Source organism: Chionomys nivalis, chromosome 8, assembly GCF_950005125.1.
Source record: "Chionomys nivalis chromosome 8, mChiNiv1.1, whole genome shotgun sequence".
Classification (NCBI taxonomy): Eukaryota; Metazoa; Chordata; class Mammalia; order Rodentia; family Cricetidae; genus Chionomys; species Chionomys nivalis.
The window spans coordinates 52,767,934-52,794,736 of record NC_080093.1 but is presented as its reverse complement, the minus strand read 5'-3'; the positions used below and the strand labels follow the sequence as shown (position 1 = coordinate 52,794,736).

General features: G+C 50.6%; 1 protein-coding gene across 2 annotated transcripts in view; it reads right to left on the bottom strand.

Annotated features, from left to right (window-relative positions):
• Positions 1-4,832: 4,832 nt before the first annotated feature.
• Positions 4,833-26,803, bottom strand: part of Ano1 (anoctamin 1) — a 150,992-nt gene continuing 129,021 nt past the window's right edge. For both annotated transcript variants that reach the window (XM_057778419.1, XM_057778420.1), the window contains 7 exons: positions 26,298-26,398; positions 25,351-25,496; positions 20,999-21,151; positions 15,729-15,781; positions 14,054-14,238; positions 9,222-9,327; positions 4,833-6,434 (listed from right to left, as the gene is read on the bottom strand). In XM_057778419.1, the coding sequence (XP_057634402.1) occupies positions 6,168-6,434; positions 9,222-9,327; positions 14,054-14,238; positions 15,729-15,781; positions 20,999-21,151; positions 25,351-25,496; positions 26,298-26,398 (1,011 nt within the window). In that variant the 3' untranslated portion in view covers positions 4,833-6,167. The remainder of the gene's footprint in view (positions 6,435-9,221; positions 9,328-14,053; positions 14,239-15,728; positions 15,782-20,998; positions 21,152-25,350; positions 25,497-26,297; positions 26,399-26,803) is intronic.

The window sequence follows — 26,803 nt, the reverse complement described above, 5'->3', positions numbered from 1 at the left end:
ATCAGCCTGCCTCTGCCTTTGGAATGTTGGGATTAAAGGTATGCACCTGCTATGCATGCACGCACGTGAGAGAGAGAGAGAGAGAGAGAGAGAGAGAGAGAGAGAGAGAGAGAGAGAGAGAGAGAAGGTTTGTTGTTTTTTTTTTGTGTGTGTGTGTGTGTTTTGTTTTCTGAGACAGTGTTTCTCTGTAGCTTTGGGAGAAGAGAGAGAGTGTTTGTTTGTTTGTTTGTTTTGCTTTGTTTTGTTTTTTTTTGCTTTTTCGAGACAGGGTTTCTCTGTGGTTTTGGAGCCTGTCCTGGAACTAGCTCTTGTAGACCAGGCTGGTCTCGAACTCACAGAGATCCGCCTGCCTCTGCCTCCCAAGTGCTGGGATTAAAGGCGTGCACCACCACCGCCCAGCAGAGAGAGAGAGTTTTAAAGAAGGTGTTGCCTCCATTGCAGAGAAAGAGCAGCGTGGTGGAAACCTTCTCCTAGAGTCTATTTTTGTTTTTCGAAACAGGGTTTCTTTGTGTAGCCTTGGCTGTCCTGAAACTAGTTCTGTAGGCTAGACTGGCCTTGAACTCAATATCCTCCTGCCTCTGCCTCCTGAGTGCTGGGAGTAAAGGTGGGTGCCATCACCACCTGGTTTAGATACCTGCATCCTAATCTCAGACCCTTGACACCCAGGCTTAGTCCTGGCCCCTGGACAGAGGCCATGGAGGCATGCGGGGTGGAAAAGACTCTGTAGATGCGATGAAAATGAGGCACTGGGTTGGGAGATCTACATGGCTTGCCTCAGAGGACCATCTAGGCCTGAGTACTCAAGGGCTTGGAGCTAAAGAGCCATGAAGAAGAAGGGGCCCAGGTCAAGACTGGCGAAACAGTTATGCCTTGGGTCTTGGGGACTGAGGGGAGAACGTGAACCAACCTGGAGTTTGGTTCACAAGGTCCTTTTGGTACTTATGGCCCACAGAGTTTCAAGAAATGTGTGGCTTCTGTTTGCAGCATCATTTGCCTCCAGGATCTAGGTTTATACTCGCTGGGTGCAGAGCCCAAGGTTGCCAGCAGAGGGCAGCAGTCAACAAGAGAAAGGCCAGCAGTGCCTGTCTTGGCTAAGAGCATGGCAGTCAGTCAAGAGGGTGGTTAGCGATAAATCCTGGCCCCTCTGCCAGTGTTTCCACAGACTGCCCAAGCCTCACAACTGTCCCCCACATTCAGTGGTCCTAGTTTGGTCCTATTTAGGTTTCCCCACTATCAATCCAGAGTCAGCGAGCTCTCACTAGCTCAGGCCATCTGTTCTTGTGGGTATCACCATCATGATCTTGACACCTTTGCTCATATTATCACTCTTCCCTCTCTTGAACTAGTCTCTGGAAGCTGGGCCCAGTGCTTCGCTGTGGATCTCTGTATCTGCTTCCATCAGTTGCTGGACGAAGGTTCTATGATGACAGTTAAGGTAGTCATCAATCTGATTACAGGGGAGGGACAGTTTAGGTATCCTCTCCACTGTAGCTTAGAGTCTTAGCTGGGGTCATCCTTGTGGATTCCGGGGAATTTCCCCAGTGCCGTGTTTCTCGTTAGACCCTTAATGGCTCCCTCAATCAAGATCTCTTTCCTTTCTCTCCCTCTCTGTCCTCCTTTCTTCTTGAACATTCTGTTCCCTCATGTTCTCTTCCTCCCTTCCCTTCTCCCGTCCCCTTCCATCCTCTCGCCCTCCCCCCGCAATTTTCTCAGGAGATTTTGTCTGTTTCCCCTTCCCAGGGGGATCCATATAGTACTTGAACTGGTGTCTTGGAACATATTATCTTTGGAGGAATACCTTGCTCAGCCTAGATATAGAGGGGAGGGCCTTGGTCCTGCCTCAAAGTGATGTGTCAGACTTTGTTGACTCCCCATGGGAAGCCTCACCCTTTCTGAGGAGTGGATGGGTGGAGCGGGAGGAGGGGAGAAACTGGGAACAGGGATAGCTATGTAAAATGAGAAAATATTGTATTAAAAAAATTTAGATCAAAAGATAAATAAACAACAACAAAAAGGAAAAAAGAAAAAAAAAAGAGGGTGGTTAGCTGGGGACACAAAGGAGACAGAGACTTCAGATTAACCAGTGTTCTGCTTCAGAGACCAGGCATGCACCACCAGGCCTGGGCAAATCTGGACATTTAAGTGCAGATTTCCAAGGCTTTTATGTAGGTAATTTTTAAAAACGAGCAATGAGTGAACCTGTGGAGTGGGTCAACTGAAGCTGCCTTCTACTCACAGCAGGCCCCACCTTTGTAAACTGTAGAGCCTGCAAACCATCCCTGCGGCCTGACATGACTCATTGTGTACCGAGTAGAACTTGAGGCGGCTGGAGAGATGGCTCAGTGATTAGGAACACTCGCTGCTCTTGCAGAGAACCTGAGATCAATCCACAGCACCTGTGTCAGGAGGCTCACACTAGCTCAAAACTCCAACTCCAGGCACCTGGATGCCTTCTTCTGGCCTCTGAGGTTATCTGCACTAAGGTGCACAGGCCCACATTCAGACAGGTTCATAAATGCGCAATTAAAATCACCAAAAATCTTAACAAACGAACAGAAGGAAGCTGCAGACCTAGACCCTCCTTGCCCTGCTCCATCCCTGAAGCCTCTGCAGCGGTAGAGATGTCCAATTTAGGAGCCCCGTTCTGGGTCGAAGGGACGGCCTGCCTGCCAGTCCACTTGCTGAAAGACTGAGGCTCTCTTTAAGTAGCTACAGCTCACCTAAAGTAACACCCCTGGGTGTCTGGCTTCATTGTCAACAGGACCCAGGCTTCTGTGGCAGTATTAGCCATTCTCTCTCCGCCTCATGCCAGGCTTATCGTGTGCCTGGCCACAACCCTCTTTGCTGTCCCATTTAATGGTTTTCCCTCAACCACTGCATGAATCGCTAGTGTCAACCAAATCTCACTGATGTGCTCTCTATGGCCCTGGCCACCATGTTCAGTCTCCATGAAGCCAGAGAGTCCCACCTGTTATCTTGTCACCCCATCTCAGAACTTAGCGGGCACACTGCCACCTCAGGGCCTTTGCACATGCTCTTCCTGTCCAGCCTCCTTCCAGCCCTTCATGTGTCTGGGCTCTCACTGCTTGAACCCAGTGTAGTAACTTGGGACAACCTCACCCGTTTATGAAGCAGCCAGCATCTCTTGCTTCCATTTGGATTCTGTGGCTGTGGGGGTTCATCTTCTGATCAGCACTTGCCACCCTCTGTAGGGGCATCCAGAGAGAAGGGGCCTGTCTGTTCTGTACCTGCAAAAGCTTCATCAGTTCTGCAGGGGGCTCTGTTAGGAGGTCATGAAGTGAAACTCTAGACCCTCATCCTGCATCCTCGTGGGCTTCAGAGGAGGGATCCTGCAGTTTTAACCCTGGCATGTCTTCTCTGTGACCTTCAGAGGGAACCTGCAGTTTTAACCTGGCATGTCCTCTCTGTGACCTTCAGATGAGGGAGCCTGCAGTTTTAACCTGGCATGTCCTCTCTGTGACCTTCAGATGAAGGATCCTGCAGTTTTAACCCTGGCATGTCCTCTCTGTGACATTCAGATGAAGGATCCTGCAGTTTTAACCCTGGCATGTCCTCTCTGTGACCTTCAGAGGAGGGATCCTGCAACTCTGACCTCAGGTATGTCCTTTTTGAATCCTCCACATGGGAAGAAAGAATTCCAGGGCTTTAGACAGTTGGGGTTTTTCCCATTGCTTTTTTTTTTTAGACAAGGTCACACTATGCAGCTCTGGATGACCTTCAATCCACATAAATCCACCTGCCTCTGCCTCCTGAGTGCTGAAATTAAAGGTGTGCACACCACCATGTCCAGCCAGAACAGCTCTTGAGCCATTGGCTAGGAGCTGCAGTTTTCTACAGGGTGTATGAGGGAGTACCAACAGTAGGGGGCGCCAGAGGCCACTGCTGCTCTGTGGAGGTTCCAGGACCCGGTGGTGTGGAGACGCCAGGTTAAGCTTGTGGCTACAGCGAAGGAACTGACTATTTAACTGGCATTTCAGGTGTTGAGAAGAGTCTTTGTTTGACGAAATTGTGGTGAATATGGGCAACATTTTAAAATAAATGTCCCTACTTGCCCACATGAAAACACTGTCCCCATAAAGTTGCTCCCCATGGAATTTTGGAACAATGTATGACACTGATTCTAGTGTGCTGGGTGATGTCCTAGATGTTAAGACCGTGGGACAGGTGGCTGAGGGATGACTGTAATCACCCCTGAAACATAGTCTCATGCCTAGAGGGATCCAGCATACATGTCCACACACAGACATACAAGCACATATGTACACAGACTTGTGAATGCATGGTTCACATGTGTACATGCACAAGTGAATGCAAACACATGTGTGCCTGTGTTTAGTGTGTATAAACATACTCACATATAGAAGTATGCATATGGAATCAAGTGAAACATAAGCACACAAGGCACTTACGAGGTATGAAATTACACATAAATACATGTGTGCATGCACAGGTATGCATATACATGTGTGCATGCAGACATGCACATGCAGACACAAACACATGCATGCACACACAAGCAACATGAGTTTACACATGCATGCACAAGTACACAGAGGCACACACAAATACTTGCACAGCTCATGCACACCACAGGATCATCTAGAACAATCCACACTTCTGCCACAAAGGAAATAAATGGTCTCGAATGTTCTCAGGTCAGTCATTTTCAAATCTGCAGTATCAATCACAGGGCTTATTAGGGACCTTGAAGACAGGAACAGGTTGGGACAAGAGCACTCAGAAGAGGCCAGGGTTGTGTATTCAAATTTATTTTGACAAATGCTCAGCCACAGTCTCCTATGGGTATGTGTACATTCAGTTTTGTTTTGTTTTGTTTTTGTTTTTTTAAAAAATGGTTTCTGTAAAAGAATTTTTGGTAATTACCTAATTTTGGATATGGTAGCTATATACAAAAGATCATTGGAAACTGCCTCACTGCACAAGAGAAAACAGAAGCATCATCTCTCATGATTTTAGCAAACAGTGAAAACCTTTGAAGGCCATGACTTGGACCCCAGCTGCCAACTGCAGGACTCTCGGCCTTGTCCTGAGGCAAGTGTAGGGAGCTGCCTCTTCCAGCTTGGGCGAGACACTTGGGGCTACAGTGCTGAGAGACCTCGCACAGCTGGTTAGCACACAAACTGAAGCTGGCCCAGGAGGCTTGTTTTAGAGGCTATTACAACGGTAAGTGCCAAGAATCTCATGTCCCCGTGAGTGAAAATATAGGTGTGTTACCAAAATAGAAGCCTTTATTGAAAAAAATCTTTGGTAGTAACGATATTCTAATTTTCTCTCAGCATTTGGTTAACTAATGAAATAAACTCCTTCCACCTTGAGCTACAGAAAGAAAATCCCTCCAATCCACCACATTATTGAGTTTTAGACGCAAACCAATAGGTGTTCTCAAAAGCGGCAAAGGAACCCACGGAGGCCCTGGGGCTTGGGGAAGCCCTTCAGGCTTCTTAGAGATGCTCCGCCTGTCGCCCCAGCTTGTCTCACAAAGAGTGTATCAGCTTTGTGTGAGGGGCCCTCAAGTGGCTGATGTGGAGCCTGCCAGGGACACCAACGGTGCTGGTCAACTGGGGCACCTGGACCCCTCAGTTACTGGCACACAGTACAAAGCCACCATGCATATACAGTTTGGGTAGCTAGGTCTGAACTTCTGAGTTCCCAGAAGGAAAGACAGTGGAGTCATTCAGCTTGTCCAACTAGAGCAGGTGACATCTTTGGGAACCTGAGTCTAAGTCATCCATTCTCCTGTAAAATATCACCAGGTTCCCGGACACCATTCTGTACCTATCCCAAGGCATCCTTCAGACAAAGGATGCAGACTCAGGGCCTTGGCCCCTTACCACTGTGGGGGCGCTCTATGACCTCCACCATGGGTTTGTGGTACATGCCCTCACCCCATTCAGCCCTGTCACCAGTCATCCTTGGCATTGAATACTAAAGATAAAAATGTCCCTGCTTAATGGCATTGTGCAAAAATGAGAAGAAACAGAAAGAAGAAGATGGCTGTCACATCAGAGTGGCCCTCCATGTGTGCAGACAAGAGCCACAGGCCCTGGTGGGGCTAAAAGTGCTGGCTCTGGGAAACCGGGTGGTCACTTGGCGATGGTCAGAAGCCTGCTGGCCTGTCATCGTGACTACAGCATGCCCCCGTGATACTCGTAGCTGGGGGCTGGGCTGCTGTCACCTGCCTCTGGCCGGGTTGTGGGGCTGTGGTTGTTGCAAGGCACGTCCCTCGGTTTATCCTTCTCCATCCACGTGTCTAGTAGCTGTTGCTTGCCCTGCTCCTCACGCATGAACAACTCCACCATGAGAACCTTCTCCTTATGGATCTGCTGGCTGATGTCTTTGGGGATGTCGGGGATCACCCAGTCCACGAAGTCACTCATGAACATCACCAGGTTCTACAGGGAGAGATGTGAAGGGGATGGGGTCAGAGTGGCCCACCCTCATCTGTTCACTCCACCTATGTACCCCACCTATGATCCTCTCCTGTGTACTTCCACCTGTGCATCCCACCTGTGCACCCCACCTGTGCACCCCACTTATGTACTCCACTTGTGCACTCCACCTGTACACCCCATCTGTGCACCCCATCTATGTATCCCACCTGGGAACCCCACTTGTGCATTCCACCTATGCACTCCACCTGTGCACCCCACCTGTGTACCCCACTTGCACATCCCTACCTGTGTGCCTCACCTATGCACTACCTCCTGTCTACCTGCTTCGTGTAGCAGAACCCACCCCTTTACTCCTTGTCCCTGTTCATGTCCTAGTCTTCTGGGCCTCAGTTTCTCAGAAGGTGTAAACTGGACAGGGAGGTGGAACCCCTGGAAACCTGAGCTTTCTCCCTGCCTTTTCTTTGAGAAGCTGGGAATGAAGCAGGGTCTTGCGCTCCACTGCTCCGTGTTGGCTTTCTTGAGGAATCTGGACTGAGTGGGCAAGAAAATGCTCTGAAAGACTGGCTCCTCGGTCGGGATCTTCAGAGTGACTGACCTCCCAGGCCATCAAACACAGCAATGACACCAAGGCTGCAGGGAACATTGTCAAGGCAGCAATGGCCTGCAGTGCCAGGAACGAGCTGAGGCTGCTCCTTGAAGCCTGAGGCCGGCTAGGTTCTTGAACGCTGGCCATGCCAGTGCAGATGTTTTAGGGACAAAATAAAGTCAGTCAACCTGTATGGAAGACACCTTCGGGCTGCATTTGTTGGCTCCTGAGCAGGAGTGATTGACCTCTGTTCAAAGGTGACTGTCCGAGCTATGCTTCCAGCTGTGCGGTACAGCTAAGGATCCTCTGCCCTCTCATCTCCCTGGTCCCAGTCTGGCTGTGGGAGTCAGGGACCAGTCATTTAGGATGATGAGGGCCTATTTTGTTCTGGTGGTTGGGGCAGTGTGTGCCTGCTGGGATGGACAGAGCTGTCCCCAGTGCAAACCCTCTCCACTAACTCTCTTGCCTGCTATACTCTTTATCTTAGAACAGTGGTTCTCGACCTGTGGGTCACAACCCTTCAGTGGGTCACATATCAGACATCCTGCATATCAGATATTTACAGTACAATTCCCAACAGTAGCAAAATTACAGACCTGAGGTAGCAATAAAATAATTTTATGGTGTGTAGAAGTTGTCACCACAGCATGAGGAACTTCATTAAAGGGCTGCAACACCAGGGAGGCTGAGAACCACTGTGCTAAGCTTCTCCCAGTAGCCCTCATCTGTGCTGGCTGGTCTTCTGTCAACTCGGCACAAGCTAGGGTCATCTGGGAACAATGACCCTCAGCTGAGGAAAGGCCTCCGTCAGACTGGGTTGTAGGCCAGCCTGTGGGGTCATATTCTTTGATATTCTTTGTAAAAAATTTTAAGTATGTGTGTGTGTGTTTGAGACAGGGTTTCTCTGTGTAGCCCTAGCTATCCTGAAACTAGCTCTGCAGACCAGGTTGGCCTCAAACTCACAGAGACCAATCTGCCTCTGCCTCCCAAATTCTGGAATTAAAGGCTTTTACCACCATCACCCGGCTTAAAAAATTTAAGTTATTTTATCTAACGTATTTAAGTGTTTTGCTTGAGTGTATGTCTGTGCACATGTGAGTGTATCACTGGCTCAGGGTGGCCAGAAGAGGGGATTGGTTCTCTGGGACTGGAGTTATAGATGGTTGTGAGCTGCCATATGGATGCTGGGAATGGAACCCAGGTCCCTTGGAAGAACAGCTTAACTGCTGAACTGTCTCTTCATACGTGGCATTTTCTTGATAGATAATTGTGAAATGTAGAAGGGCCCAGCCCTCCATGGGAGGAGCCATCTCTGGGCAAGTGGTCCTGGGTTACAAAAGAAACAAGCCCCCAAAATACGGGGAGCAAGCCAGTAAGCACCTCTCCATGGCCTCTGTATCAGCTTCTGCCTCCAGGTTCCACCCAGTGTGAACTCCTACCTAGGCTTCCCTCAGTGTTGGAGTGTAACAAACAAATTTTTCGCCAAGTTGGTTTTGGTCATGGTCTTTTTCACAGCAATAGAAACACAAGCTAGGACATTACCCCAAGCCTAGCCCAATACCTTCTGTACCCGCTTCAGTGACAGGCTGACGGAAGGGTGAGTGCCCAGTTAGGGCATGTAAGGAGCAGAACGGGGAGGACCTGGTACTGGAATTCCCCAGTGCTGGGTGTTTGGTCTGTCATTCTGGCGTGGATTTCCGTGATGCCAGAGGGATGTGCAAGGCCCTTGGCAGCAAACATGGGTTTCAGTAACTCCTTTCTGGCCCTCCACATCCTCTCTGGGTCTTCAGCCAGGGAGTGCTGCGTGTGTGTTTGTGTGTGTGTGTGTTCATGTGTGTGTATGTGTGTGTGTGTGTGTAGTTTAGCCCATAGTAGGGCTGCTGCCTGGGTCTGGTGTTATCTGAGAACCACTGCATCCAGTCTGAACCTGCCTGGCCCCTGGCACAGAGACAGAGGGAGACAAGCAGGGACAGAGACTGACCTCTTCTTCCTGCAAGTCTGCTCTATGGAGCCCACTGCTCTCACAATCCCCTTTCCTTGCCTGTCCCCTGATACTCTCCTGGTCATTGCTCAGGTTCAGTTCATTCCGTGTCCTCCTCAGAGTCCCCGCCTCCTGCCATGATCAGCTCCCCCTCCTGTTGGCACTTCCCAAGTGCTGTCCCTCCACTTTCTCGAGATAGATGTCCCCGACCCACACATACCTGGAAAACGATGACAAAGGCCAGTCGGGCGGCCAGGACAGCCCAGAAGTCTTTAGAAATGTCATACTTGTGTTCTGACCACGGGGGCTCACGGTAATCTTTGTACCTGCAAAAGGTGTGGGTAGTCAAGGGCAGGTCAAGTGGATCTTGGGTTCTGGAGAGACGCTGAGCCAGGCTCTGAGGCCCGCTGCCGGGAAGGCTTGCTCTCTGCCTAGAAATTCTCTCCAACCTGGATGGGGTGGTCAGGACTCAGGCACTTGGAGAAAATAGATGCCAGGGACTTTTTTCTAAAAAATATTTATTTATTTACTTATTATGTATACAAAATTCTGCCTGTGTGTGTGTACCTGCAGGCCAGAAGAGGGCACCAGACCTCATTATAGATGGTTGTGAGCCACCATGTGGTTGCCGGGAATTGAACTCAGGACCTCTGGAAGAGCAGGCAATGCTCTTAACTGCTGAGCCATCTCTCCAGCCCCTAGCAGGGACTTTGGACAGTGTTGAGACTCAGTACTTTGGAGACACACGAGAAGTAGTGTGTGTTATGAGAGGAACTTGAGCCTTTATGGCCAAGGGTGGGACATCTTGATTTAAAGCGATGTGCTTGGTGTCACATTAACAATGATGATTAATGTTTTTCTTTTGAATTTAATTATGTGTGTTTATGAATGTGCATGCAGTGTCGTCAGAGGCAGGAAGGGAGTAGCAGACCACCCTGGAGTTAGTGTTACAGGTGGCTGTGAGCTGCCAGATGTGGGCTATGGGATCTGAACTCGGGTCCTCCGGGAGAGCAGCCAGGCCTCTTAACCACATAGCCCACATGGGCTTGCTTGTCTACTTGACTGGATTTGGAGTCGCCGTGGAGGGGCTGGCGAGCTGACTCTGTGTAAAGGCGCCGGTACCAAGCCTGACTACCTGAGTTTGACTCCTAGGACCCACATGGTAGCAAGAGAAAGCTGACTCCAGGGAACTGCCCTCTGTCCTCCACAGTGCACCATGACCTCTGGGTAGGTGTGAGGGTGTTTCCACCAGAGGTTTAACTGAGGTGGGAAGACCTGTCCTGAATGTGGGCGGGACTCTCCATGGGCTGCGGTCCTGGACTGAATACACAGGAGAAAGTGAGCTGAGCGCCAGCAGCCATCTCGCTCTGCTTCCTGTCCGTGGATGTGAAGTGAGCAGGCGTCCCCACTCCCTCAGGATGGACTGCGGCTTCAGACTGAGCCAGACAGACCTTTCCTTCCTTAAGTTCATTTTGTTGTTGTTCTTATTTTGTTTTTTTTTCCTTTTGAGTCAGGGTTTCTCTGCGTAGGTCTAGCTGTCTGAGAACCTGCTCTGTAGACCAGGCTGGCCTCGAACTCATAGATCCTCCTGCCTCTGCCTCCTGAGTGTTGGTGTTAAGGGTGTGTGCCACCACCGCCTGGCCTGTAAGTTGATTTTGTCAGGTATTTTACCACAGCAGTGAGATACATGCGTCATATAACGCAATTCCCAACTAGGGACAGAGTCTCTAGAGCAACTGGTGTGTCCTAGGCTGGTCACTAATGGCTGATGCCCAGGGAGGGGACACCAGGAGGAGGTACCTGGACCCAGAAGCACAGCCATGATGCTCAGCTCACATTTACTATCAACTTGCTGTGTGTCCCCCGAGCACTCGCTAGCCCTCTCTGGATCTCAGTCTGAACATTCCCTCACTTGTTTATGTTGTAAGCATTTGTGAGTTGTGCCCAACTCCATCCCAGAGGGCACATAGGTGAGAACACAGCAGATGGGCCTTTTGTTCAGGGACGGAGTTGGACAGGAGTCTCTAGGGCCTGTTTGCCATGGAACCACCAGCTCCCCAGATGGGACTGGCTGGGAACAGTAGCAGGTGCTGAGCAGAAGTTGATAGTCACTGATAGGAACAAACAGCCTGTGCCCGCAGTGTTACCACACACATCCGTTCCACCTTTTCCCCTCCAAACCTTGGGTTACCTGGAAAACTCCTACGCATCCCTGAAAGCCCACTCACGACTCTTCAGTTACCGTCCCCCACCAGCCATGCCAACCTCTAGATTCATTGTCTTCCCATCCCCGGCTTTACTAGTTAGCCCTCTTCTGGCCTCCATGGGGAAAAGAGAATGTGGTCTCTCGGGGTGGATGGGGCTGACCTGGGCCCTGCCTGCTTTAGCACAGGAATAAACAGGAGCCTGCAGGAGTCCTGGGTCCTATTCACTGCTTTTGCTGCTCTCTGGGCTTGGTCAGGCTCCAGCTTTGGGGGGTAGCTGTGGTGGGTGTGTCTGGCGTACCTGAGGAGCTCAAGGAGGCTGAGGTGGTCCAGGTGGTGGGAAGTCAGCTAGAACTGGAGCTGGGGACCAGGGCCTCTGTTTGCATGGGCCCAAAGCAGCAGGTACATAGATGGGGTCTGGGCCCTGTGTTTTTGGAGATATGCTTCCCAGACTTGACCTAGAACTCTCTGCCTGTGCTTCCCTGCGTTTAAGCCTCCTGCTGCTGCCAGGAGTGTGCAGAAAAACAACAGCAATTTCTCTGTTTTCTCTTAGTGACTTTTCTTCTAAACTTCCATTTTCCCGAATTCTGTAGCACCTGATGGCGTCCCGGCTGGGGGTACTTTCAACAACACCAGTGTGTCCTGCAGTCCGGCTGCCCAATGTGAGGTTGGATTTTGAGTAGTTCCCTGACAGCGGTGGCAGAGCACCTGTCCCCCCCCCCACTTTGATCCCCAATCAGGAGCCCTCCCCCACTCCAGGGAGCATCATTGCTTCCTCAGGAGTGACCAGCACCCCTGCCGGTGCCCCAGCCAACAGCTCCATGAACAAAGTTTCAATTCTACAGGGAGCAAAGCCACTGACACTCAGAAGAAATCCACTTTGAACTTGGCCCTTTCCCTGGCTAGCAAGAGGTGGACTGAGCCTCTCTCTCCTGGCTGGGAAGTCCCGAGACCCTGGGGCAAGTGGCGTCTTCTGCAGAGCTACTGGGCAGGGGAGGTCCGGAGAAGCAACAAGCTTCTGAGGTGACTTGTGTTTTCAACTTGGGAGGGTCCCCTGGGCTGGGCATTTCTGTCCTAGGCTACATGCAGAGAGAGGGCTTTCAGAGATGAAAACCATACTGGGCTGTCTCCTCTCAAACCTGCCCTCCTAGGCTCCACCCCTGAACAAGGTCCCAGGATAGCTGCTGTTCTATCCTGGCACAAAACAAATAGAAATGGTGTTTCCTTTTCTTTCCCCATTCTTCTTCCTTATAGTAGCCTTAAGCTACTTGAATAAATAGGTTTATTATTTATAACTTATTAAATATCAATATAACAAATATATTTATAAATATACAAATCTATCTATCTATCTATCTATCTATCTATCTATCTATCTATCTATCTATCTATCTATCTATCTATCTGAGTCAGGGTCTCATTAGCCTAGGTTGCCTCAAACTCAATACATAGCCTTGAACTGATCCTCCTGCTTCCATCTCCCCAGTACTGGGATAACGGTGTCAGACCCAGCTAAAGGCACCTTTCCTCTGCCACCCCGAGGAGGAGCTTCCTGCAAGGGGAATCTTCAGGGATAACTCACATCCATCCCAGAGCATGAGCTAAGGCGTAACGTTGGCTTCTGGGGAATAGATCATGTGTAAAACCAGAACTCTCTGCCCCTTCCCGCCAGACTACCACATGTTATTTATTTATTTATTATTAAAGACAGGGCCTCAGCTGGGCAGCGCCTGCCTCTAATCCCAGCTGTCTGGCTTTAAGTCCTAGCATCTGGACTCAGACTTGGAAGATAGAGGCAGGCAGATCCCTGTGAGTTTGGGGCTACCTGGACAACATAGAGTTCTAGGCCAGCCAGGGCTACATAGTGAGATTGTCTCAGAAAAGTAAGCAAACAGCCAGGTGGTGGTGGCAGTGTGGCACCTGCCTTGAATCCCAGCACTCTGTAGGCAGAGGCAGGCAGATCTCTGAATTCAAGGTCAGCCTGGTCTACAAAGTAAGTTGCAGGATGGCTAGGGCTACACAGAGAAACCCTGTCTCAGATAAAAGCAAACAAATAAACAAACAAAAAAGAAAGGGTTTGGGGTAGTCCAGGCTTGCCTCATTCTGCCTTGGCCTCTTGACTGTTTGGATTATAGGTATGCGCCACCATGCAGGACATCATACATGTGCATGTGTGTGTGTGCATGTGTGTGTATGTCTTCAAATACACACATATATAATACATATTTTTGTTTTTCTGCTTTTTAATTTTGAAAAATATTTTTACTTATTTTAGGTATATGATTGTTTTGCCTGAATATATGTATGTTTGTGTACCACACAGAGGCCAGAAGAGGACTTCAGAACCCCTGTAACTGGAGTTATAGATGGTTGCGAACCACCTAGTGGGTGCTGGGAGTCAAACACTGGTCCTCTGAAAGAACAGGTGCTTTTAACTGCTAAGCCATGTGTCTGGCTCATGTTATGTTTTTTATGAGACAAGATCTGATGTAGCACAGGCCAGCTTCAATCTCAATATGTAGCTGAGGATAGCCTTGAACTTCTGATCTTTTGTTTCCACAAACCAGTGTACTATATTTGAGGCATGATCTCATGTAGTCCAGGTTGACCTCAAACTCACAGCAATCCCCCTGCCTAAGGCTCTGAGTGTGGGATTATATAGTGTGCCACTATATAATCTGCATGTAAGTATATATAAACTGCATGTAAGTATATATAAACTGCATGTAAGTATATATAAACTGCATGTAAGTACTCCTGAGTCTTGCACCCGAAGAAGCCTGGCTCCCGCCTAGCCTCTCCCAGCTGCCCCTGCAAGGCCTCTCTTCAGGAGATATGAAAGCAGTACCTGCAGATCTGAACCTCATAGCCCAGGTCCAGTGGGTCATTGGGTGCCGTGCCGTCCTGGAAGTCACTGACATTGAAGGAGGAGAGTGTGTGGTTGACGAAGCCGTGCATGGTCCCGTTCTGACTGTACATGTAGAGGTACACTAGGCGAGGGATGAAGTCAGACGTGAAAGAGATCACAAAGGCCTGCCAGGGAGAAGGAGCGAGGGTGAGTGAAGACTGGAATGAGGCAGGGCAGGCAGGATAGCGTGGGTGAACAAAGGGTCAGGATGGTCCTGTTCATTTCTGCAGCTTACAGGAGCATGATGGGCTATGGTAGTGGTCCTTCAGGAGGGACAGTAGGGACAGTGGGCTGCCTTTCACAGGCTGTGTGGCTCTGGGTGCCAACCTCTCTGTGCCATCCTCCTGTTCTTGTTTAACAGCTTGGCCATGCTCACTGGGCACAGACCTTACCTGTAACCCTGGCTTGCTGGGGAAATTCAGTAGCCCAAAGAAGGAATCTGCAAACTGTGAAGTTCTTGCCTACCTCTATGACAGACTTCATGCAGGGGCCTGAAGCCCAACAGCCTCTGATGGATGTGTGGCCTCGGGTATGTCACCTTCTCTCTCTGTAGCTTAGTTATCTATAACATGGGGCTTGCCAGGCTATACCTCCACAGCTGTGTATAGGGTAATGGCTTGGTATGTGGCAAGAATATATGTTTAGAATATTCTGAGAGTATCTAACGTTGTTGCCGTTGTCCTCATGAGATGCCCTATGTGTGCCCTGGCTTCACACATTCCACACAGGCTATACTCTGGGTCCCCTTATTCTGAACCCTACTTTCACTCCGCCAGGGTCAGTCCTTCTCAGTTCCTTTAACAAGGGGCTTCAAGGCCTCAACTGGAGAAGTAGGCATTTGGCACTAGGGAAGGACAGCGTGGCTCCTAGTGGCTTGAATATCACCCTATGCCTAGTGGGACCTGGATCCCAGGTGTTCCTGCATTGGACACCTTGGGCCTATGACTGTTCTGGGAGCTACCCCTGCTTCCTATGGGTGCTGTGTCTGCACACGGGGGCTCAGTCAGTGTATGGAGAGGCAGAAGGTTAGGGGACACAGCTGTGATGCTGCATGTCTGTCCACCTGGGGTTCCTGTGCCTCTGAGTGAGCCTTGAGCTTTGCAGCAATATGGAGCCTGTGGGAACCACAGTGGCCAAGGGTTATCCCACTGCTGATCTAAGGCCAGGAAAGGCTAGTGGGAGCCATACTGTGTGCTGGGAAGACATGGTTATGAGCTGGGAAGGAAGCTAAGGGTGTGACACCGGGCTTGATAGAGACAGGGGTGCTAGCTTCCTCTCGCTTTCCAGCTATGTTACAAATGGGCTTTTGTTTCTCTGTTTGTTTGCAGACAGTGTCTTAAGTATCCTAAGCTGGCCCTGAACTCTTTATGGTAATAAGGGTGACCTTGAACTTCAGATCCTTCTGCCTCCCTGTCCCCGAGTGCTGGAAGAACAGGTACGCTCCACCACACCTGGTTTATTCAACGCTGGGGATGAAACTCGGGCCTCGTGCATGCTAGACGAGCATGCAACCTATTGCGCTCCAGCCCTAGTCCTCAAGGGAAGTTTCTAAAGAGAGACACCAACAGCCCTGTGGCCTCACTGCCCCGCCAGTATTCCCACTCCCATCACTTACATTAATGATGACAGCCAGCTTCCCGACGCCTCTGAGAATGTTGTACCAGATGCCTAGGGGAGAAGCAGATGGGATCTCCTGTGGACTGGTGTACGGTTTGTGGTGCCCAGGCAGTGCCTGGGTGGGCCCAACCTTGCAGGAACTGGGGCAGCAAGAGGGCCACCCCCAGCAATGCTGGAGAAGGCACAGGAGGAGCCTAGGGAACACAATGCCCTGGCTGCACTGTGTTACCGTGTCACATTATGGGTTATCTATGAGTTTCCACAACCTAGACACCCTGGTCCCTAGTGGCCCTGGACCCTCCCTGTAAACCTGTCTAGAGGTGTTCCCTTTCCTACAGCCCACGACTTGACCTCGACCCCAGTGCCAGAGCAGCTCTGGCTAGGGCACCCTGACTGTCGAGGCTGGGCTCTTGCTTTGGGGGTGATGCTCAGCAGTGTTCAAGCCAACCATTGTGCCAGGACAGGACCTGGCTTCCACTACTATGATTCCAGACAGGCAGAAGGCTTATTCCCAGTGTGGTGGGACCTTGCTCCTCAGCCATCTTCCAATGGAAAGGAGAAGGAACAAGATTCAGGAAGGAGGTGCGGTGCTTGTTAGGGGCCTTCAGACTGAGATTCCTGCAGGGAGTCCCATGTACTGTACCCCCAACCCCAACCTCACTGCGAGGCTAGGCGTGGGTCCAGGGGTCCTGTCTTGAACTGCACTCCATTAGGCCAAGAGTGTGTCCTGTCCAGTCCTGAGCCAGGTCTATGGCTTCTCAGAAGTCACCCTGGGTGGACCCTACTGTCTCCACCCTTGGGGAAACTATGCCAGGTGTTTTGTTCCACGTGTGGTGTATGGCCAGGTGTCACATGTTGTCTTCCCCACCTAGAAGCAGTGGGCAGCTTCCGAGCTCTCATTTTTGAGCTTCACACTGGTGGCCCATGAGGCCAGTAGGTGTTCAGTCCTGGGCATCCCAGAATCTGGGAATCATAGTTTGACCAGCGGCCAAGGCTATAACAATGCACATGAATTAGATAAGTCCTCCTGTCCCAGCCAGGATAAAACAGCCTCCACCACGGCAATGAGACACCCATGCATAGCCACCAGGTGAGAAGTCCCAGAAAGAACCACCCCACATTCCTGCCCCTAGTAAGTGACAGTCTACTCCGAGGTGAGATGTTCACACACATCTACCTGGTGCTTCCTGAGAAGGTGGTGGTTCTGTCTACCTTCCTGCTAGCCAAAGTAGTAGGCAGACAGGTGATCCCGTGTGCTGAAAATGTCATAGGCATGAGGGAGCCAGCAATGGCACTAAGAGGGGAAGGTATCCTTGTGAGGTCGTCACCAACACATTTTAGTCACTGGTGGCAGCACTTCACACCTGGCCTCTTGTGTCGTGTTTCAGGAGCCAAGAGCTCTGCAGTGGTTCATGCATCACTCGTCTCCAGAGCCTCGCTGCATTGACCTATTAGGTGTTTGTTGAGTGGCTGCAGAAATGCATAAAGCCTTTTCAGATAAAACCAGAGCAGAGGATACTAAGGGCAGGTTCTGCCGGCTGCAGACTCTTGGAGACTGTTGAGGCTAGTGAGACAGTCCAGCAGGTAAAAGCTCCTTTGCCCAAGCTTGATGACCAGAGTTCCATCTCCTGAACTACAGCGGGAGACAGAAGCCATTTGTGTGAGATGGGCTTCCTATAGAGATCCTGTGGCTGATGGTGGAGGCTCCTGCAGGTCAGATGACCATACCTGTTCTCTACATACAGGGGAGTCCCTGATGCCACACCTCTTGGAACCACCAGATACTTCTGATGCTTTAGCTTTTTGTTTTATTTTTGTTTCTTTTATCTTTTTTCTTTTCCTTCCTTCTTTTCTTCCTTTCTGAGACAGCATCTCATGTAGTTCAGACTAGCTTAAAATTCACTGTGAGCCAAAGATGGTTTTGAACTCCTTCATCTTCCTTCTTCTACCTTCCGGGTGCTAGGATTACAGGTGTGTGTCACTGTGTTTGAGCCATGTGGTGCTGGAGACCAAACCCAGGGCTTTGTGCAGGGCAGGCAAGCATTCTATTCTAGGCCAAATCCCTAGCCAAGCGAAGGTGAAGTTCAGGGTGGGCTCCACCTTACTTCACCATATTCAATACCCACCGCGTTGTTTGCCACAACTGGCAAACCTCACATTGAAGCCTACTTTATCTATTAATTTAATAAATACATTTGTTTTTGAGATGGGTCTTATTCTATAACTCACGTTCTGGCCTGAAACTCATTTTGTAGCCTTGATTGCGCTCAAACATGCAGAAATCCTCCTGCCTCACCCTCCTGAGTGCTTGGATTTCCAAGTACAACTATGCCCTGTCTATAGACAAGTTTTTATTTGAACATTAGTTTTCATTTTTCCAGGGTCTAAACCAGGAATAGGATTGCTGGGTGACTGATAATTTTGCAAACTCCAGTTGAAATGATCTTACCTTCCCTTCTCTTTATTTGATTTTTTTAGACAGGGTTTCACTGTGTAGCCTTAGCTGGCCTGGGACTCACAGAGATCCACCTGCCTCTGTTTCCTGCTGGGATCAAAAACGTGCCAGAGCAACTGGCTACAGTCTATTTTTACTTTATTATTTCTGGAGACAGGATTTCACATAGCCCAGGCTACTTTGAACTTGAGATGGGGAGCCCAGAGTGACATTGAACTTCCAGTCCTCCTCTTGCTTCCACCTCCTAAGTGCTGGGGTTACAGGTATGTGCCATCTCATGTGGTTCTTCTTTTTCTCCTTCTTCCTCTCCTCATTCTCCTCTTCTTCTTCCTCCACCACTCCCTATGACTCCAAAACCCATTTCCAATAGCTTGGCAAGGAAGCTTGCTGGTCAGACCAGATGTTCCACGAGAACATGGCATCCACTCACTCAGTGCTGAGGCCAGTGACTAGAGTTTCTCACTGCGTGCAGTACAGTGCAGGGAGTCCTTCCTGCCTGAAGACCTGGATTCTGGGGTCCTGTCCATCGTCGATGTGTGCCCCCCCTCCCCCCCAGAGACTTCCACCTAAGAGGCCGTGTGATAAAGGCTCCTGCAGTCCGGAGCACAGCTGCCGCTAGCCAGGGTCTGTGGGGGTGCAGGCCACTGGCGCCACTGGGTCTCCTGTCCCCTGGGAACGCTGGCCCAGAGGCTCTGCACGGATCAGAGGAGGAAGACAAAAGCCCCTTTGAGCAAAAGGTTACAGCTCAGGAGGCCACAAACAAGCATGTGAAAGGCAGATCACGCCTCCAACCAAATGGGCAGGAACCAGGAAGCAGCTGCTGATCCGTGAGGCCTGGGAAAAAGCAAGGAGCCTGGAGCGAGGACTCAGAGGACACTCCCTGGGGGTGGGGACGACAGCAGGCCCTAGGAGGCCACCCATAGTACCCTGTTCACTCTGGTGGGCTTGCAAGGTTTTAGAGGACATCCTCTAGGGCTAGCTGGCCTCATCCAGAAACAAAATTCACCAATGACATAACTACTGGGGACGCCACTGGGCACTTGTGAGGACCCAACGGGGGAAAATGTGGCCATCTGCTTTTCTTTCCAGCAATGGGACAGTGAACTTTAGGGTTTCTAAAAAATCATCCAGGTTCCCTTTGGGCCTCTGGCATTCAGTACAGGGCTTTCAAAGTTGACCATCTGTTCATTTAGGAGATGGAGGACTCTGGTTCTTTGGGTAGTGAGACCTAGACTTGCCCAGGCTTCCCCTGAGCTTCCTCCAAGGGCCCAATAGGTGGAAAATTCCAGAAGTTTGTATTGAACACATCTCTTGGTTTGTCTTAGAGAAGGATGTGGGGTGTCCATCCTGCAGCTCAGATACAGTCCAGATACGGCCCAGGGCTCATTCTCCATCAGTCCTCTGGGGAATAGCTTTTGCATTTGTAAAAGTAAAAAGAAAAAAATGCCTGGATTTGTCCTTCCACTGAGGATCCTTGTGTCCCTAAAGCTGTGGCAAGCCAAGAGCTCCTGAATGTTTCTTGCACCTCTGGGGTCACCAGCCTGGCCATACTTGGGTGTTGCTTACTCCATGACCAGAATGGGGGCAGAGTAGAGACACTGGGGGCTGGAAGGGTCAGTTTGTCCAGGGACTTTCAATGCTTTTACGTTTGTGGGCAGAACCCAGGGAGACCCATTTGGGTGTCTGTTTCCATTGTTTGAGTTGCTTGGGTAGGAGGTGACATCAGGAAACCACAGTGTCCAAGCACAGCACAAGAACCTCACACGAGTCCTGGCTCTGACTTCTTCTTCACCCAGCACCCATGTTTCCAGGTCACTCACTCTCAAGTGTTTCTCTCTCTCTCTCTCTCTCTCTCTCTCTCTCTCTCTGTGTGTGTGTGTGTGTGTGTACAGGCCTCGTAGCATACATGTAAGTTAGGCTATAGAACCACAAAGATGAAGTCACCATAGTTGATGCGCTAGACTGATACCATGGCAACTTCATCTGGCTCACTGTAAAAGACCACAAGGTGATAGAGAAGCTTGAGCCACCTTCTCAGAGGCAGCTGGAAGGCTGAAGGATGTGGTCATCCATGGTAGGGGTTGACCAGAAGCCAAGTGATGGCCCAAAAAGCACCCAGCCTGGCAGAGACACTAACAAAAGCAGGAGAGAATATGGAGTAGCCGGTGCAATCTGAGGGTTGCCATAGGGGTGGGTGGTACTACCCAAGGATTCCCCATAGAATGAATTGGATGTTTAGGGGCCTGGGTAAGGTCTTAGAAAAGTCAACACCACTGGGCATGGTGGCACACACCTTTAATTCCAGCACCTGGGATCCTGAGGCAGGTGGATCTCTGAGTTTGAGACTAGCCTGGTCTACAAAATGAGTTCCAGGAAGTTAGGGCTACAAAGAGAAACCCGTGACCAAAAAAAACAAACAAACAAACAAACAAAAAAAAAACAACAACAAAACCCAAAACCCAAACCAACAAACAAAGTAAAACAAACAAAAAATTCAGTGCCACTCCTTACAGACTTACAAACTCCTGCCTGGGCCACAGAACCCAACCCAAAGAGACCCCCATCATCAGGGAATATAATCTATATGGGAAGGTGGCCAATGGCTTCCCTTACGTGATTTACTATTTGCTTATTCCAAGCATCAGCACAAAGATGTCCTTCTGAGGACCAATTGGCCAGACTTAAGACAATCACTTGGGAAGGTCGTGGGAAAGCCCTTGTAGGGAACAGTCGTCTGTACCCCAGTGGCTTCTCAAGAGTAGCAGTTTCCTGCTCTTATCATGTGCGCTGGACCCATTTTGTAGCTCACTTACCAATGTCTTTGGCTCTGATGGCTACTGGCCTCCGTAGCTCGGTGACAAACTTCTTGGCATCCAGGCGGATCTCGATGATGTTGTTTAGCAGGGCAAACAGTGGAGCCAGAGGGAAGGATGCAACGAACAGGGTGACGAAGCCGAACTGAATGACTGTAGGAAGAGCAAGCACTGTCAGCGACGCAGTCACGTGCCACCCTGCCCCCAGCATGACTGCCTGGCGTCCTGTCTTGTGGCGCCCTCCTGTGTGAATCTGCCAGCAGGTGCATGAGGAGCCCTCTGGAGAGAGCCACTACCACCTTGGGCAAGATCCAGGAAGACAGAAGTCACAGCGTTTGGAATTCAACATGGCTGACCTTGAACTTGCGACAATCTTCCTGCTCCAGTCTCCCAAGTGCTGGGATTATGGCAGTATGCCGTCGTGTCTGGATTATGTATTTATCTTTGTATGTGTGACTGTGAATGTATGTGCACATGTGCATGAGAGACCAGATGTTGTGAATTTTGGTCCTTAGGTACCAACCACCTTGTGTGTGTGTGTTTGTAGGATCTTTCACTGGGACTTAGGGCTCACAGATTAGGCTGGTCTGACTGGGGAGCCCCCAGGGAGCCCCTGTTTCTACTTCTCCAGTGCTGCAATTACAAGCACACCACTACCCTCAGCTTTTTGTGAGGGTCTTGGGGATTGAACTCAAGTCTTCATATGTGCAGAAAGCACGTCACATACGGAGCCATCTCCCCAGCTCTACATGTGTCTGTCTATAAACGTGTTCTGGTTATGCTCACCCTCATGTGACTCTTGAGTCACAGGTGTGCACGAGGGTCACAGGTGTGACCTTATGAAATCTCTGCTCATAGGTAGATCACAGTGAGCTCATGGCCTGGCCTGTCCTCTCCCCGAGGCCAACCAAATCTCCCATGGTCAGAGGTTCCTCCGGGTTAGGAAGGTCTGCTTCTGGTACTGTGTCTCAAGGGTCCCTCCTGCCCTCTTCCATTGGGCCTACGAGGGCAGGAGGACATCTTTCCTCCAAGGATTCCCCAGCCTTCTGTTTCCAGGCCTTATGCTGCTGGTCACCAGCTCTGGGCTTCTTCAGCCCTGGAAGCTACAGACAACCTGATCAAAACAGGTCAGGAAAAGGTCACCAGAGAGACGAGTCGGAAAGCTGGTCCGGGAGCTGTATGGCAGGACCTGGTCCAAGGGTGTTTCATGCCAGGGCGTAAATAAGGAAGCTGCAGAATGTCACCCTGTGCTCAGCTGGCTGAGTACGGCCATTGTTACCAGGGCGAGCAGGGCAGGAGGCTGTGAGAACTGTTTCCCAAGAGGTCTTGGTGACCTCTCATTGGTCTGGAAGTATGAGGCAGCAGGGTGGGGTGCCTCTGCTAAGATCTGGAGGTGCTGAGAGGTTAGGGTGGGACAAGACCAGTCATGTGCCATGGTTGCGTGCATGGGCCATGGCTGCTGAGGTCTAGGCTCAGGGTTGTCAACTTAAAAGTAATTTGGCACAAGGTTTCATGTAGCCCAGGTTGGCCTCCATTTTACTATGCAGCCAAAGATGACCTTGAATTTCTGACTCTCCTGCCTCCCCTTCCCAAGTGCTGGGATTACAGTACAGGCTTGTATTACCAAGTCTGGTTTCTGCTGGGGATTGAACCTAGGGCCTTGTGCATACTAAGCAAGCACCCTACCATCGGAGCTACAGTCCCTGCCTTGGTTTTTCCACTTCTGTGTGATGGCACTGCCTCATCCAGCCTGAAGGGAATGAGAAAGAGACAATGGAGGGGGACGGGGACAGACTCTGGTGTTCAAGTTAGTGTGGGCTCCTCCTGTGCTCAGCCTAAGAATTCCCTAGAGGAGAGGATGGCAGCTGATGTGACAGAGAGAAAGCCAGGTGAGGAGTGTGGCCTAGTGAGTTTCTCTGCACATAAGGCCTCCTTATCTCTAAGCCCTGGAGGTTCATGGGAGGTGAAAGTCCAGTAGTTGAGAGAAATGACCACATCTCAGTTAACCACAGGGCACTTCTCTGTGGTATCTGGTCTCCCAGAGCCTCCTCAGAGGGCAGAGGCTGACAATGGGGACAGGAGGGCCAGTGCCCAGATTCTGCTGGCCAGGGCCCTGGGGCTGAACAGGGGGAAGAAAGGAGCTTGTAGTCCTGGTTGCCCCTACACCATGCTCTCCTGAATCTTGGGGCAAGATGACCCCTGCCAGTCATGAGGGCAGTTGAGAGTAACCTGCTTAGAACCACATGAACAGAGAGAGTGATGGAGAGGTACATGTGGGGGTAGAGTGCTCCACAGTCTAAAGGGCACCTGCTCATCACTGTCCTCTAAGCCAAGGTTGAGGAGCGCTGGGGCCACATACCAGGCCTGCCTGGCCTCTCAGCACCATGGCAAATGCAGAATCCAGAGCGGTTCCTGCCCTGCCAGGACCTGGGGCAGGCCTGATACTGCGTGTTTGAGTCCCGTCCATGCTGACTGAGGCCATGCGAGTCTAAGCTCCCTTGTGCTTGAGTCTTCCTGACTGTGCTCACCTATCCACACAGCCAGTGAACATGCATGGAGCATCTGCTGTGCGCTTGGGTTCATTCTAGGGGTAGGGGATAGCAGTAAAGAGTGGGATAAAGGGGCTGGAGAGATGGCTCAGTGGTTAAGAGCATTGGCTGTTCTTCCAGAGGTCCCAAGTTCAATTCCCAGCAACCACATGGTTGCTCACAACAATCTGTAATGAGATCTGGTGCCCTCTTCTGGCCTTTAGGCACACATGCAGGCAGTACACAAATCTCTCTCTCTCTCTCTCAAAAAAAAAAAAAAAAAAAAAAAAAAAGCATGTGAAAGCTGGGGATCAAGACGTCCCCTAGGATCAATCAGGGACACTTAGCATTTAAAAAAAAAAGAGTGAGAAGGGTGAGAAGGAAAGGTCTTCCCTCCACATCCTTCTGCAAAACAGACAGACAGACCAGGACGGAAGAGCAACTGATGGTGCCAGCTGGATTTAGAGTGGGGTCAGAGGAGGAGTAGGATCCCAGGCATAGGGGAGGACCAACTCTTTTAGCCCCTGTGGTCAGAGAAAACCTTTTTTGGGGGACAGTCTAAGCAGAGTCTTGGAGGAAGGAGAGAGAGGACCATGCAGGTATTTGAGGGACAGCATCTCAGCAGAGGTACAGTAAATGCAAAGGCCCATGGCAGGCCTGAGTCACACGCCTGCAGAACAATGTGGAGTCCAGTGTGAGCAGAGCGGAGGTGCAGGATGGACCAGGAGAGCCTGGAAGGCCCTAGGGCCACATAGGCTACCTTGGCTACTTCCTTGGCTACCTCTCAGCATCTTTCCACGCAGGGATGCTCTGTTGATGAGGCTTACCCAGGCCTCAATATGAATACTGGTTTCTTGCTGGGGTCACAGCAAGCCCAGGGGGAGTTGGGTACTTTGGTGCTCAGGAAGAAGAGGGGAGCCACAGACCCAAAGGAGGACTCTCAAAGGGTGTAGCTATGGTACCCCAAATGCTGGGACCCTACAATGGGGCTGATCTCGCTGGTGAGGGAAGCAGAGGGAGAAGGAATTGTTGCTTGGCTGTATATGTCACACTGTGTGGCAGGTGACCATGTGCTGCCTGTCCTAGGCCTTTGGAAGACAGGGTTGAAGGCAAGGGGCTATGTTTACAGACTGGAGGAGGGAGTCTACAGCCAAGAGTCTAGGCTAGGCATCTCCTGTTCCTACCTCTGTCTGATGCTGCTGAATGGATAAAGGCACTGAGGTCACGGGCATCCCAGCCTCACAGCCCTTTCCCTGTTTTCTGTCCTGGTGGCCCGCTCTGCTTCCCTCTCCCGCCTGTGTGTGTGTGTGTGTGTGTGTGTGTGCGCATGAATAAAGGTCAGAAGTCAACTGCCTGTACCCTCCCTCAGGTCCTCAGGTATAGTCCATTTTATTTATTTATGCACAGGATCTCTCTTTGATTTGGCACTCACCAAGCAGGCTAGGTTAGGCTGGCTGGCTGGTGAGCCCCAGGACCCTTTTCCTGTTTCCCCAGTGCTGGGATTACAAGCACACATCACCACACCCAGTTTTGTATTTTTTAAAAATGTGTTTTAGGGATTGAGCTTAAATTTCAGTGCTTAAAAGGTACTTACAATCAAACCATCTCCCCAGTTGTCCTTTTTTTGTTCTTGTTTGTTTTGTTTTTGAGGCTGGCTCTTACTATGTAGCCCAGGCTGGCCTCAAACTCAAAAGCCTCCTGCCTCAGTCTCCAAGTGCTGGGATCACAGGCAAGCATCCATCACCACGTCCAGATCCCTCGACTTTGTCCACCCTGCATCTCCCATAGCCTGTGCCCACGGCCCTGCCCCAGGATGCGACTCACTCATTTCCATGTACTCGGGCGTGAGGCCGGCGAAGGGTTCGAGGTTGAAGTCCACTTCATAGCGTTGTTTCCGCTTCACGTACTCCTCACGGTCAGAGGGGCTCTGCCTGCGCAGCTTCAGGTAGCGAATGAACTTTTTCATCTTCCTGCAGGGGGTGCTGTGTCAGCGGGCTGTACCCACCAGCACCTCTGAGTTACACTACCATGTCTGCTCTGAGCCTGAGCCACGGGTTAGCGTAGTGAAATAGGCATTATGGCATTATAGGCATTTTTTTTGTTTTGTTTTGTTTTGTTGTTTTGTTTTGCTTTGAGCCAGGGTCTCACTATTAAGCCTGGCTGGCCTCGAATTTATTAATGTAGACAAGGCTGGCTTCAAACTTACACAAATCTACCTTCCTCTTCTTCCCTGGTGTTGGGAACAAAGGTATGTGCCACCATGCTTGGTTATATATCTGTTGGAAGGGGACTAATAGCTCCGCCCTTCTCCCAGAGGCAGCATGGTTCTTCTGGTTTCCTAAGATGCTGAGAGGTAGGGAGTGTGAGAGGCCATCTATGGCCATGGGAGACCCTGGGAGAGACCCAGACATGTGGGCTATCCCATGCCCCTGTAGCCTCTCCTTTGCTCACTGAGGGCCTGGCTCCAGGGATTCTGTACTTCTGAGGAACAAGATGAAAAGGACTGGCCCCTGGCTGTCTACTCTGCCACTCAGGGGCCGGTACAAGCCAAGGGCTATGTGGCATCCTGAGGGTGGGAGTCCATGTTGTCTACAATGGGGCAACTTTCGCTGCATGTTTCCTCCCCGCCCTCCTCACCTCCTGACTTCTGATGTCTTCTTTCCCCGAAGAGGCTAATGCCTCACCTGTCACAGAGGCTACTTTGAGAGTCCACCAGAGTTGCCCATCCCTCTACTCTGACCCACCCCCACCCCACGGTAGGTGCCACTCACGGGATGCCGATCTCGAAGAGATTGTTCTGGATCAGCTGCTTGCCCAGCATGATGATGCTCAGCTGGATGCAGAGCTCCATGAGGCAGCCGCCTGGAGCACACTGTGGGGCAGAGGGCAAGTCAGATCGAGTCTGGCTCTAGGTCAGGGATGAGGCTAGCTCTCAACTTGTGGGGCAACTCCTAGCCTCTTAAAAGTTAGGTTAAGGGCTAGGGAGACACTGGGTGGGTAAGAACACTTGCTTGGTACTCATGGACATCTGAGTTTGATTCCCAAGCCAAGCATGGTGGCATGCGTCTGTTATCTCAGCATCGTGGGGTGGGGGCAGAGGTAGGTGGACACCAAGATCTCTCTGGCCAGCCAGCCTAGTTGTAACAGCGAGCTTCCCACTCAGTGAGAGGCCCGTCTCAGGGCATAGGGGAAAGCGGTAGAAGAGGTCAGTCTCAGGAGTCACTCATTCCTCAGGAACCATCCAGCTTGGCTTTTAAGAGAATTACTTTTATTTTAC